General features: G+C 61.0%; 1 protein-coding gene across 2 annotated transcripts in view; it reads right to left on the bottom strand.

The window, feature by feature from the left end:
• Positions 1 to 2095: 2095 nt before the first annotated feature.
• Kiaa1755 (KIAA1755 ortholog) overlaps positions 2096 to 13286 on the bottom strand; it is a 36274-nt gene continuing 25083 nt past the window's right edge. The window contains exons 9-14 of one of the 2 annotated variants that reach the window (XM_026383296.2): positions 11747 to 11845; positions 10792 to 10940; positions 8292 to 8430; positions 7024 to 7146; positions 6130 to 6351; positions 2096 to 2975 (exon numbers count right to left, since the gene is read on the bottom strand). In XM_026383296.2, coding sequence (XP_026239081.2) covers positions 2274 to 2975; positions 6130 to 6351; positions 7024 to 7146; positions 8292 to 8430; positions 10792 to 10940; positions 11747 to 11845 — 1434 coding nt within the window. In that variant the 3' untranslated portion in view covers positions 2096 to 2273. Of the gene's footprint in view, positions 2976 to 5362; positions 6017 to 6129; positions 6352 to 7023; positions 7147 to 8291; positions 8431 to 10791; positions 10941 to 11746; positions 11846 to 13286 lie in introns of those variants that run through there. The other variant, XM_077799941.1, reaches the window with a different exon arrangement.

Consider the following 13286-nt stretch of genomic DNA (forward strand, 5'->3'; position numbering starts at 1 on the left):
TGCCACAAGCCCTGGAAATCTTTTTCAAGGCATAAAGCTAGGGCTAGTATTATTATTATTCATTATTTTAAAACATTGTTATTCATTCACATTTCATTTCTGCATCCCATTCTCCCCCAGGAACTGCTGTGAGTAGAAAGGTTTTGGGGGGATAGTTCTTTTTGGAGATGGGGCGGGGGGAAGAACAAGTGAACCTGAGGACCTCTGTAGCCCTCCTCAGCTCTAGCAGCAGCTGCGGTCTCTCAGAAGTCAGTTTCCATCCCTGCACCCCAGGTTCCCTTGCTCCCTGCCCGTGGTCCCCGCTGGCTGGATGCTGTTGCTATGGCAACGGTGTTTTAAGCATCTTGGACTCCCCCTCCGAGGCATCAGGCATGGATGGGCTGATCGAATGCCTCATGCATCCTCGGGCCCTTCTGGATGCAATGTGAGGGGATGGGATGCAAGAATCAGAGCTGGCTGGGGGTGGGGGGCTGGGCCTGAGTGCCCCCCGGCCCCTGCTACAGTTTAACTGAATGCCCTAGCGTTTGTGTGTTCCAGCCCCCTCCCCAGTACAACCAGGTTGAGAGGAGGGACCTTTAAGAAGTGACCAGATTACAAGGGCTCTGTCCTCCTGGAGGGATTAGGGTCCAAGTGGCCTCCTTACAGCAGAGGGGTGAGGTCAGCCCCTTCCCTTACGCTGGTCTGCTCTCACTGGGTGACGTCCTCTGCCATGGAGGGGGCCCCTCCGTCTTGGACCTCGCAGTCTCCAGAACGATAGCAAATGAACTTCCATTGTTATGAGTTCCCATCCCGCGGTCCTCTCTGATAGCAGCACAGCACAGTCTAAGCTCCTCCACGCTTCACTGAGTGACCTGGGAGTCCCGGGGGCAGACTGCAGCCACCACTCCAGCCATCCCTGGCCCCGAGAGTCTGATTTTAGTTGCTGGGGGTGGTATCTCCTAGGAAACTGCCTTTTGATCACCTCCACTCACAGTTCTGAAGCAGGCAGGCTCCACGCCACACCCGGAGAATCTTGAGTCTAATAGAAGATTCCTGAAGCCACCTGGGGCTTTCTGTGTGTGATGCTCTTTGCTGAGAGGACTCCTGAGAGCCCCCCAGCTCCAGGCTACCTCTCCCCACTTCCATGCCTCACTGGGGGAGGATGTGTGCTCCCACCCTCTTCCTGGGGTCAGGAAACTCCAGTCAGGCTGCCAGAAGGCCATTCTGATAATGCAGTCTGATTCAGAGAGGAGGGGACCACCCTCTGCCTAGTGATGCTCAGAGGAGGCACAAGGGGGCGCTACTCTGGCCCTGGGAAGGCTGTGCTGCGGGCCACAGGCTCTGCCTTCCATCAGAGAGACCTCTTCCCCTGAGGCCCCCACCTGGCGGCTGGGTGAGGATGGTGCTCCTCCTCTCTCCCAACCACAAAGCCCATTGGCCCTGACCCCCTCCCACAGCACCTACTGCCACCAGGCAGGACAGACTGTGCAGAAAGAGGCGAAAAGCAGGAGACGTTGAGTCTGGGACTTGGTGGGGGAGACCTATCTAGAGGGCGGAGGTGAGGGTTCTCTGTGGAATGCCAGGACTGGGTTCTGTGGGGTTCCTTGAATCTGAGCAGGTGGCCCAGCCCCTCGGGGGAGCCAGGAGAAGGAGTGGGAAGCAGCTCTTCCCTTGCGGCACAGCTGCTCGGGCACCTGAAGCCAGCCTGGCCTGCAGTCCACCTGTGCCAGTGCCTGGGAGTCGAGGGACACATACCCACCCCCTGTCCTCTAGGGGGTGGCTCTGGGGCATGCTTTAGTCTTCCAGAGGTCCTCAGGAACACTGAACTCCGGTGGCCCCCCTGGGATTTGCTTGAGATTACGCCTTTGTGGGCCTCCCTCTCCCCCCCAGCAGTGCCTGGGATCACATGCACACCCCAGTTCTTGTCTCAGGGAGACCCAGACGACAGGCCACTCGGGCTCTCCCCACAGGGAAGGGAGAGCGTGTCCGTGATCTCCAGGTGGCCATTTGAGCTCCTACCCCTGAGGCCTTGGGAGGGGCTGGACCCACAGGCCTTCCCGCTGACAGCAAGAGTCTGGGCCAATTGGTGCTTTATTGGGTCTGGACCGGGCTCCGGGGCTCGCTGTGCCGCACATGGGTTTGCACCAGGACTTCCCGGGTGCTGGGAGCCACACCGCGTCCTCATGTTCCCGCGACAGGCCATTCGGGAAACCAGTGCTCCGCAGCACATCTCGATGGGGTTCACCAGGGCTCCCCGCTCCTCCTCTCCCCGGGCCTCCCCCGGCCACCCCCAGCTAGAGAGACGCCGGCGGGCTTGTCTGGGGTGAGTCCTCCAGGGATGTCTGTGAGTCTGTCCCCTCTGAGGAAAAGCTGCCTCCAGTGGGGCAGGGGACCCGGTTCTGCCTGGGGGACCGCTGCCAGGAGAAGAGGGTGGCCAGAAAACTCTCGGGGGCCGGCTCGGGGAGCTCGTGGGGGCCTTTGTCCTCGACGGCCTCTACGGCTCGGCTAGCCTCCTGGGGTGGAGGACCTGGCTGGGAACTTCTGGGCTGCTTCCCCCTGGTAACCCGAGGGGGCCGGGAGGGCTTGGGCAGGTGCTGTGCCCCCAGAGAGTCCTGTAGGGGCAGGTCCCCCCTCCCCTTGGAAGCGACTTCGCCATTCAGACCGGGGCCCTTGGTGGCCGTCCCTCTTGGCTCTGGGTGTGACAGGCAGGCAGCAGGAGCCCCTGGGCACAGGCAGGGGACCAGCGCCTTCTTCAGGAGGCCCTGGATCTCCTTGTGCCTTGCCTGGGCCTCTTCCCACGGGCCCTGGCCCAGGCCTGCCTGGCTCAGGGAGGCCACCTGCAGCCCCATGGCCGTGAGCCTCTCCGCCGAGAACTCGGAGGCCAGTCGCTGTAGGTAGCGTTGGAGGCGGCGCTGGTCCGCAGGGCTGGCCCTCTGGGCCTTGCCCAGCCCGAGCTGGGTGACCAGGTCCTGACAGTCCATGTGGAACCAGGTCATCTGCGGGCAAGGGAGGGGGGGAGACCACATGAGGACAGGAGGGCGAGCCTCTCTGAGCCGGGGCTCTAGGCTGAGTGTTGCTGGATTGGATTAATCAGTCCAGCGGGTGCTCGGCTTGCCCAGCTTGGAGGCCATTTTCCCCAGGCACAATCACGACAATGGTTTCCCTGCCCCCTTTCCTCCCGAGCTCTGCCCACTGCTACCTGGAAGCAGCCTCTAGCGCCCCTGGGCTCTTCAGACACCTTTTTTATCTTGGTACCAGTGATGGCTACTGGTGTTTAGCTACTGAGCTATGTCCTCAGCCCTTTAATTTTTTATTTATTTGTTTATTTTTTGAGACAGGGTCTCACTCAGCTGCTTAGGGTCTAAGTTGGTGAGGCTGGCCTCGAACTTGCAATCCTCCTGCCTCAGCCTCCTGAGTCACTGGGATCACAGGCGTGCGCCACCACGCCTGGCTCCTCAGCCACCCTCTAATAGACCACGGGGCCAGCAGCACTGACTTCTCTTTAGGGTTCATCTTGTCCTGTAAAGTGGGAGCTGTGCCAGACAGCCATGAAGTCTTTTAAGAGCTGAAGATGTGGCTCCTCAGGTGGATGGACTCCTGCAGGTGGTGCTGAGGGAGGAGTGTTTGAGTGCCAACTGTTTGCCAGGCTCTCTGGGTCTCTTGGAGGATCACACTGAATTGGACCAGCAACCCATTTTACAAAGAGGGAAACTGAGGCCCTCAAACAGTGAAATGACTTGCCCCGAGTCTCAGAGCCTGCAGGGAGGAGCTGGGGTTCCACCTCCCATCCTCCTGCCTCCCAGAGCATCCTCCTGCCTCCCAGAGCATCCTCCTGCCTCCCAGAGCATCCTCCTGCCTCCCAGAGCATCCTCCAAGCAGCTCGCTGGGCAGAAACAGACTGACCGAGCCCAGGTGGATGGTCAGGCCCCAGGGGCCTCCCTCCAGCTGGGTGCCTGCCCCCAGTTCTTCCGCCTGTCCTGGATTCCGCCACAAAACGGCTGCAGGCTGCCAGGAGCCTCCGTCCCCAGCAGCTCATGAGGAACCTAATCTCTCTCTCCATTAACTCGGAGCCGTCAGCGAGCCTCCGGGCTGCAGGGCCGGGAGGCGTTTCTCCACTGAGACCATCTTCCCCAGATTAAGGGAACTTGTCTTCAGATAAATGGCTTCATTTTTGTGGCAGCCCCTGGAGCTTATGGTCAGGAAAGGGCTGCATAACTCTCCCTTAGCGCCACCACCATGTTATCACCACTCAGTGCCAAAGTGCCCAGTGCACACGATGCCCCACCTGCGGGCCAGCGAGGCACCGGGCTGTCCTGTCTGTCTGGGACTCCACATCCCCAGCCAACCTGGACAGACGTGGACAGGGATTCAGAGATCATCTTGCCTGATCCCTTGCTGCACAGATGAAAATTCAGACCAGAGAGGGGCAGCGCCTGGCCAAGAACACACAGTGGGAGTCAGCGGAGGCAGGACTCCCGTTTCGGCCTGTCACCACCCAGGGTACCGTTCCTAGCCTGCCACCAGCCGGTTTCTCACAGGCTTTCCCAGTCCCCCCTCCTCTCCAGCCTCCTCACTCATCTGCCTCGGCCAGCCTTCCACGCCAGCGGGCTGCCTGGACCTGGTCCGAGGGGAGCTGTGAGTGGTGGCAAGTGAGTGGTGAGCAGCAGGATTGTTTCCACAGTGAGTCCTTGAGGACTTAAAGCAGGTGGCAGGAGAGAAAGGGGTTTGGTTGTGGGGTGTCAGGACAGGCCTCAGAAAGAAGCACCCGTGGGTGCTGAGAGAGGAAGAACCAAGAGGAGCCAGGTCCCAGGAAGAGGTTTCTAGCAGCCAAGATGGCACGTGCAAAGGCCCAGGAGCTGGAGCAAGTTTGGTGGATCCAGGGGAGGCCCTGGGCTGAAATCAGTGAGCAAGGAAAGAAGCTTCCAGAGGCCGGTGGCATTCGGGACACGACTCCTAATGATGATGACCATCGTGATGCTAATAATGGTTCCAGACTGGAGCAGTCCTGTGCAGGGGCCACTTAGGTTTAATCTCATTCTTTCAGTACCCAGCAAGGCGGGCACTAGGGCCAGAGGGTCTGGGTTTGAATCTCAGCTCTGCCCCTCTCCTAGCTGTGTGGCCCTGGGTGGGTTACTCCATCTGTCTGGTTTGTCATGGGTAAAAGGGGTGTGTGTAATGCTAGTCCATGTGACAATAAAACAAGATGCAAAACGACTAGTACAGAGCCTGACCCATACAGGCTACATAAGCATCAACCACCACCACCATCATCATCACCACCATCATCATCACCACCATCATCATCGTCAGGGCACTGAGACTCAGGGCAGCCAGACTGCCATTGCCGTGACAAGGAACACATGTGTCCCTGATTCTGAGTCCCAGATTCTGCCTCTTTAGCCCCTGGGCAGCGAGGGAGGGGGACTGCCCCTTGTCCTCTGCTGCCCCAAGGAGACAGAGGGGGGCCTGTCCTCCCGGCATGAGCTCACGCTGCCCTCTGAGGCATCCTGTGTGCTGGCCGGGTCAGCCTGACTGCGAGGCGGAGGGGTCAGGCTCTTCCCACACTGTCCCTAGTGACAAGTCTGCTGACCAGGGGCCAGCCTTGTGGGTCCCTGTCCTAGCTCTCCCAGGCTGCTGCCCGCTGCCCGTAGGCCTTGGTCTCCTGCTCAGAAACATGAGAGGTTTGGCCACGTGGAGTTAGGAGGGTCCTCAAGTCAAACCTGCTTGACACCGGGACTCCGGGTGGCCTTGGGCAGGTCACGTCCCTCTCTGGGCCTCGGTGTTCCTGTCTGTAAGATGGGGACAGTGCTGGCACCCCAGCTGGGGTGGGGACTAAGGGAGGTGTGGGAGGCGCTCACAGGAGGGTCTCCTAAGGACCTCGCCACCCGTCCGCCATGGCCACGTCTGCCATGGCCACGTCTGCCTGTGTCAGGGACTCCGGTGCCACCGTCTGTCCCCTCTTCTTGGAGGAGGACACGGGGTGTGTCAGCAGCTGGCCAAATCCCAGCTCCTCCTCTGCCCGGCTCTGTCCCCTTCCCTGGACGATGGGAGGGAATCATGCCCAGAGCCTATTGCCAAGCCTAAGCCACCCTGTCCCCACCACCCGCCCAGACCCGAGGACGCGGGCCTGCGCGGGGGCCGCGGGCTCACCTTCTTGCAGAAGCGGTGCAGGTGGAGCAAGGTCTCGAGGTCCGTGCGCTGCCTCTCGGCCGCCATGTAGAAGTGGGTCAGCTTTGCCTGGAAGGCCCGCTGGGTGCGGGCGAAGGCCACCAGCTCTGGGGACTCTGTCCCTCCGGCCTCACCAGCCGCTCTGGCCGCTGCTCCCAGCTGGGCCGCCTGCTTGGACAGCTCCAGGCCTCGGCGGTACTGCGCCTGGGCAGGGAGACGGGATGTCCCCTGGGTCCCCACGTGGGGGCCTCCCCAGAAGCCAGGCGCCTCCCGCTGCCCACAGCTGAGCCTGAGGCTGCTGAGCCTCGGTTTCCCATCGGTGGGGGGCGACGGCACCCGTCCTGCAGGGCCTGGCCCCTGGTAGGGACAGGAGGAGCAGGGAGGACGCTGGACAGCCCCAGGTCTTAGCTTTGGCAGTTCAGTTCACTTCCTTCTGGAAAGTTCTCTGACCTCACACCGGGGTCAGAAGTGCCCCCTCAGTGCCCCCAGTTCTCCCTGTTGGCTCCCCTTCCTGTCTCCCAGCCCCATCCTCCCGTCCTCCACGGGATGGAGAGCTCCCTGCTGGGACAGGCCCCGGGCTCAGCTTGTCCACGGCACAGCTTGTTGGCCCTGCTCTCTGAGGCCGACGGCAGGTCAGGGCAAGACCCCGGAATCGGCATCTTAAGACGCCCTGGGATTCTAAGTATTCTTTGGGTGTGGTGGTCTGGGAGGGCCTCCCGGAGGAGGTGGCATCCAAGCTGACCCTTTGGGGGCTTGGATGTCACCTCTGTGAGTTTTCTTGCACTGTCCTGCCTCCACCTCTTGGCCCCACCAGGGCCACCCCCTCTAAGGCCCTATCCGTCCACGCCTGTCCTGCTCCGGGTTCTCCCAACGCACTGCAGCCTGAAGGAAGAAGTCCTCAAACTCCGCGTGGGCCCTCTCCACCGTCTCCAGGCCTCCGTCCTTGGGGGCAAGCGCTTGCAGGCACTGGCTGCCTTCCTGCTCCATCCAGTTGCTGACCTGGGGCAAGGACACAGGTTTGGACTTGAGGGGCTGCCGGCTGCCTGGCTCCCTGGGAGGCCAAGGTCCTTCTGCACTGTCACCAGCCTGGTCTCAGCCCGCCTGATTCCAGGCAGGAGCCTGGGGGAGGCGGGGCGTGAGGCCACGTTCTTCAAACACCTGAAGGGGACGGGACCCCCAGGCAGGGCCCTGGTGGGGAACTGGCCTGGCCAGCGCCCTGCACGTAGTAGGCCCTCAGTGCACACGGGGTGGGGATGACGTCACGGGGTGGCGAGTCTCGGCTTCGTCTAACCACTCACTGCTGCCCAGCCGTAAAAGGGATGACCTCAGGGGTGATGAGCTCCTCGTCCCTGGGGGCCAGAAAAACGCTGGAGAAGCAGCTGCCAGGGTCAGGGGAGGGCCCACGGCCGGCCACGAACTCCCTGTGCAAACGGAGCTCGTCACTGCCCGCTTCTGGCCTCAGCTGATCAATGGGAACAGGGTGGACGTGGAGATTCAGTGAGGGGCCAAGGGTGCAGGGGGACTCTAGACCCCAGGGGTGCAAGCTCCTCTCTTACTCTGGGGTGTCTTAAGAGCACATACGGACTCGCTCAGCCCCTGAAGCCAGGCACTAATATCATCCCCAAATAAGAGGTGAGGACACGGAGGCCCCAAATAGTGAGGTCATCCGCAGGCATCAGAGCCAGGCTGTCCCCAGGGCAGTGGGCACAGCCCTGGGCAGGAAGGATGCGTTGGTTCTAGGCACCGGCAGCCAGACCAAGTATGCTGTGCAGGTTCCCGAGTCAGACCCGTGTGCGACGTGGCGGGTGGCGCACCCCCAGCCTTGGCGTCCTCGCCTGTGCAGTGGGGAGGCCCTAGCTGACCTGGGGCAAGGACAGAGGTTTGGACTTCCTCATCACTGGCAAGAGATGAAGTTAGAAAGCCATGAGGTACACAGAGGCTCTTGGCACACAGTTGGTGCTCAATAAGTGCAGCTCTTGACATTATGTCTTTACCCTTTAAGAACTTATTAATTGCCATGTCATGTACCTGGCCCAAGGGACACCAGTCTAGTGTCCTTGCTTGAGCACTAAGCGTCTGGCTGGGGCCGGCCTGTGGAGGGCAGCCTGGCCGAGCCCCCCCTCCCAGCCAGCCTCCCTTTTCACCTGGAGGATGGCGGCTTCCAGGTGGCCCAGGCGGACGCGGAGCTCCAGCCTCCCCAGGAGATGGTTGGAGGCGGTGACCAGGACGTGAAGCTGCTCATCCACAAGGCCGTACAGGGCAGCAGCCTCCGCCAGGTGGCTCCTGGGAGGCAGAGGAAGGTAAGAGAAGCCCACGTGCCCTCCCATCCCATCCTGTGCTCCTGCCCAGTGCAGGCCTGGCCCCAGCTCTGTGGCCCTCCTTGGGCTCCCAGCTGCTGGCCCTCCATGTGGCCACGGGCAGGTCCCTGCGTCTCTTTGGGCCTCAGCCTCGGAACCTCCAGAGCTTCAGTGGGATCAGGAGGACCAGGGGACACAGCAGGAAATGAAAAGGCCCTCTTTCTCCCGGAGGAAGCCAGCTGAACAGACCTGGGTTCGAATCCCAGCCTTATGATGGGACCTTGTGCAAACTTCTCCACCTTCCAGTGCCTCTGTTTCCCCATCTGTAAAGTGGGAATAGTAACAGAACCCACTTCACGGTGTGGCTGTGAGGACTCTCCAGGACGGCTACACCCCAGAGCCTGCCCCCAGGAGCTTTGAGAAATCTCAAAGCCCACGTCGCATCCCAGGCCCATGAAGTTGGTCTCTGGGTGAAGCCCGAACATGGGGTGCTTTCTAAAGCTCCTCGGGAGCCTCTGGAGAGCCGCAGAGAGAACCACCCTCAGGCACATGAAGCCTGTGACGGGTGTTGGCATCCGAGATGTGCCCCGCCCCGGCATGGGGCGCACGGGCAGCCCCAGCACCTTCACAGAGGGGAACCCAGGGGTCCAGAGAGGGCAGGGACTCTCATGGCATCTGAACTGGAAACAGGCCAGGGCTGCTTCTGCAAGGACTTTTAAAACATGGCCAAAGACCTGAAAGGAGGCCGGGATGGGGTTCCGGGCAGGGCGACCCTGGGTGCAGGAGGAATCTCAAATCCCAGCCGCTCTCCTCTGCCCTGGAGCTTCCGTCCGTCTTTAGGAGGAAGGAGGAAGACAGTAGGGAGCCTGCTTTGCAGGAGGGAGCTCTGCTTTGCGGGGCCCCACACCTGACTGCAGCCCCCCAGGTGGCCACCTTGCAGGCCCAGGGGTGAGGGAGCTTAGGGGACTGTAAACGCCAACGCGGAGCCGCAGGAGGGAGGAGGCGGGGCTGCAGCGTCTCGCGCAGGGCCACAGCGCCCCCTGGTGGGGCTGCCCGCAGCCAGGGGTCTGCAGGGACCGGAGGTGGACAGGAGGGCCCAGCTGCATAGGTGCGGCAGGGGCATGCTGGGAAAGACGGCGCCAGCCCCACTGGGCCTTGCGAGCGGCAGGGAGATGTCCCTACACCTGGCGTCAGCACTCCCATCTGCCTAAACAGGCCCTGAGTCCATGGAAGCCACTCAGTGCCATGAGATTCTGAGACCAGGCTGTGTTCAAGTCCTGGCCCCACCACCTCCCAGCTGTCTGACCTGGGGTTAGTTACTTAACCTCTCTGTGCCTCAGGCTCCTCGGCTGTCACAAGGATGTTACTGGGCTCTACCTCAGCAGTGGGAATTAAATGAGTTCATGTTCGTCATCCCTGGAACCAATGCTGAACACGGACTTAATGCTACCAAGGAGCTGGTTCAATAAACAAATTGTTCCTAAAAGCTTATGCCAACTTTTCACTTGACTTCAGCATATAAGTAGTTGTGTCCTAATAGAGAAAAACCTTCCGATTACTGAGCAATGTAATTACAGTGTGAATGTCCCTTCTCCTGGGACCAAAGTGTTTCAGATTCTTTTGAAACTTTCTATAACGTTCAACTAGACATTTTGAGCTACCCTGGAGGAGGGGACCCGGGTCTAAACACGAAATTCACACCTTCCATGGAGCCGGAAGGCAATTTTATAAAACATTTTAAATAGTTTTGCCCATGAGACAAAGTTTCGTAACGTGGAATTCTCCACTTGTGCTCAAAAGGCTTCAGGTTTTGGAGCATCTTGGATTCATTTCTGATGTCCGGATTCGGGAGGCCCCGTCTAAGCTGGACGGACTTTTCCCCACTCTGTGAACTGAAGAAAGCTGGTGCTTTCCTGGGGTGACTGTCACTTATCCCAAGGCGCCGAGACCCCTGACGGCCATGAGATTCTTGGGCCGTGCCCGGCAGCTGGCTGGGAGGGCAGGGCCGGTCCTGGCTTTGGGTCCCAGGGGGCCATCGCTGGCTGCTAATTCACTTGGCTGAGCCTCGGTCACCGTCCCCAGATGGGGCTGCCCTGGGCCTCACAGGGGTCTTGCCAGGAATAAATGAGATGGGCTTTGGAGGGGCTCGGCCCAATGTCTGGGCCAGAAAAGGGCTTGGTCCATGGGGGTGAGGAGAAACAGGGAGGCGAGGTCCCCTGAGGGCCACGGAGGAAAGGGGTCCTGTGACCGGGCCTCCGGCCAAGACAGAGCCCTGATGCTGGGCTTCCATGGGGCCTGGCTCCTGAGTCCCAGGCTTGGGGAGGGGGAGGGCCTGGGGGGTCTGTACCTGACGTCAGGGTTGGAGTCCAGTCTGCTGGCCTCGCGCTGCAGCCCGGCCAGGGTGGCTCCACCTTCGCGCTGCAGGCCCAGCAGGCCCGGGTCCTTCAGCACCGCCTCCATCAGCTCCTTGGACTTGCTCAGGCACCTGGCAGCGTCCTGCCAGCAGAGGGAGGTGTCCTGAGGCTCCGTCCCCACTCTCCCTCCACAGCCCCCGACCCCAGATCCAGCCCCACTTCCCTAGAGTGGCATCTGGGCTCCTCCACAAAGTCTCAGCCCCTCAAGCCATCCCCTCTCATCACCTCGGCAACTCGCTCCCATCATCCTCCAAGCTCCCACCCTTCCAGCCTCTGCTGGTCCCCCTGCAGCCAGTTCCCCTGGGCAGCTACAGGGATGGGAAAGTGCAGATGGGCATCCCCTGCCCAAGATGAGTCTCAGCCCCGTGTGTGGGTCCAGCCCTCTGCCGGACCTACAGGATCCTCCAGAGCTTCTCTCCTCCTTCCCTTCGACTCACTCAGCTCCACAGTGACTCCAGCTTCCTGCCCGCCCCAAACAGCACCCTGCCCCAGGGCCTCGGCACACGTTGGTTCTCTGTCTGGAGCAAGGTCTCCCTCCAAAGCAGACTCCTTGAATTTCAGGCCTCAACTCAAATGCACCTCTCAGAGGGGCCTCCCTCCCCCGTCTGCGCTGGGTCTTCATGGTAGTTTGGCACAATTGGCGACGGCTGGTCTATTTCTTTGTTTATATTTGGAATGACCACCTCTGCCCGCGGCATGAGCCCCACCAGGGCAGACGGGAGTCTGCTGGCCCCTGGCTGAGGCCCAGTGAGGGACACATCCCGGGAGCCCAGCAGACACTCATCGAGTGAACGAACAAGACAGGGACCATGCCGCCCTCCCGCTGTCCCCTTCACCGAGCCCGGGGCCCGTGAGTCTGGGGGTGCTGTGGCCCCGCTCCAGGCTCACCTGCACGCCCCCAGGGGGGTCCGCCTTCTCCAACGCCTCGATGGAAGCCCGCAGCAGAGCCGAGGCCTGGCGCAGGTCAGCAAGGAAGGGGCCCATCTTCTGCAGGACAGAGGCCAGGGCGGGCTGTCAGCCTGGGCCAGGCGCAGGACGCCCCCCGCCTCCCAGGAGGGCCCGGGGGCATCGGGCAGCAGTTCCCGAGCTTCAGATGCCTCCGAATCATCTGGAAGGATGGTGAAATGGACCTCCAGGCCCGCGCTAGCTTCCTGCTGAGGTCCCCTTGGGCAGAGCAGGAGAGTGCGTTGCTGGACAGTCCCCGGGCCATGCTACTGCTGCTGGCCTGGGACCTGGGGGGACACTTTGGGAACCACTGGTGTTGGGAATGAGAGAGGGAGGAGAAAGAAGAAAGAGGTGCTCCCAGAGCAGGGGGGGCACCTTGTGGGGAGGGGGAGGCGGGAAGTAGGAGGACAGGATCAGGGGGACATCCTTGGCTCAGTCCCACTTCAGCCCAGCTCTGCCACTCCTCGCTGTGAGACCTTGGGCAAGTTACTTAACCTCTCTGGGCCTTCTCTTCCTCCTCTGTTGAAATGAGGGCCACAGGAGTTCCTGCTTTGTAGGGTGGAGTGAGGATCGGATGGACTCACTTGGGAAGCCACTTAGAATGGAGCCTACGGGACATGGTCATCGATGTCGTATTCTGGGTCTCCGGGTCAGAGTTCAGAGTGCATTTAAAGGGAAGGTCTGACTGCTGAAGTATGAATTCCAAAGCCCCCGGAGAAGGGACTGGGAACCTGGGGATGAGCAGGGAAGGAGACTCCTCGGCACAGATCACCTGAAGTCAGAATGCACAGTCCCCGTTGGGGATCTGTGGGGTGAGTCCAGGACCCGTGGACAGCAAGCTCCACAGGTAGGAGTCCTTATGGAAGGTGGCATGGCGGTGGCACATAGTCTGTGCACATGGTTCTGTGTGCTCACATCACCCGACGTCACCTAGGATCTCTGCCACGCTGGAGCCCTTGTGAACAGCTGTTTCTCAGCGCGGTTTAGGGAGTCACAACAAGGGAACAGCCCGTGCGTGTCCCACTGCAGGGACAATGCATTCCCCCCGCATGTTCATTCCGCAGCTGGCCGAGCCCGCGGTGGGGACTCCAGGGTGTGCGGGGCCACCCCCTGCCCCCTCCAAACCAGACGTGATTTTGAAGAGGCTGCTCCTGAGCAAACAGAAACCGATGGGAGAGAGGGCGCCTGACCCAGGGAGACTCGGTGATGTCTGGGGACACTTTTGAGTGCCATTAATTGTAGGGAGAGGCCACACACACCTTAGGGCCACTAAACACACCAGAGTGCACAGGGCAGCTCCCAACAGAGAGGAGCGGTGGCTCGGGTGGGAACAGGCTGAGGTGGAGCGTGCCGGGTGGGAGGGTTTGTGGGCGCTGGCTTCTCCGTGTTCTGAGTGGAGGATGGGGGCTGTCCTGGGGACCCCTCCCCGTGCGTCCTCAGGTGTTAAATTGGGCATAAAAGGCCCCCTCGCAGGGGTGAGCTG

This window comes from Urocitellus parryii, chromosome 6 (genome assembly GCF_045843805.1).
Source record: "Urocitellus parryii isolate mUroPar1 chromosome 6, mUroPar1.hap1, whole genome shotgun sequence".
Classification (NCBI taxonomy): Eukaryota; Metazoa; Chordata; class Mammalia; order Rodentia; family Sciuridae; genus Urocitellus; species Urocitellus parryii.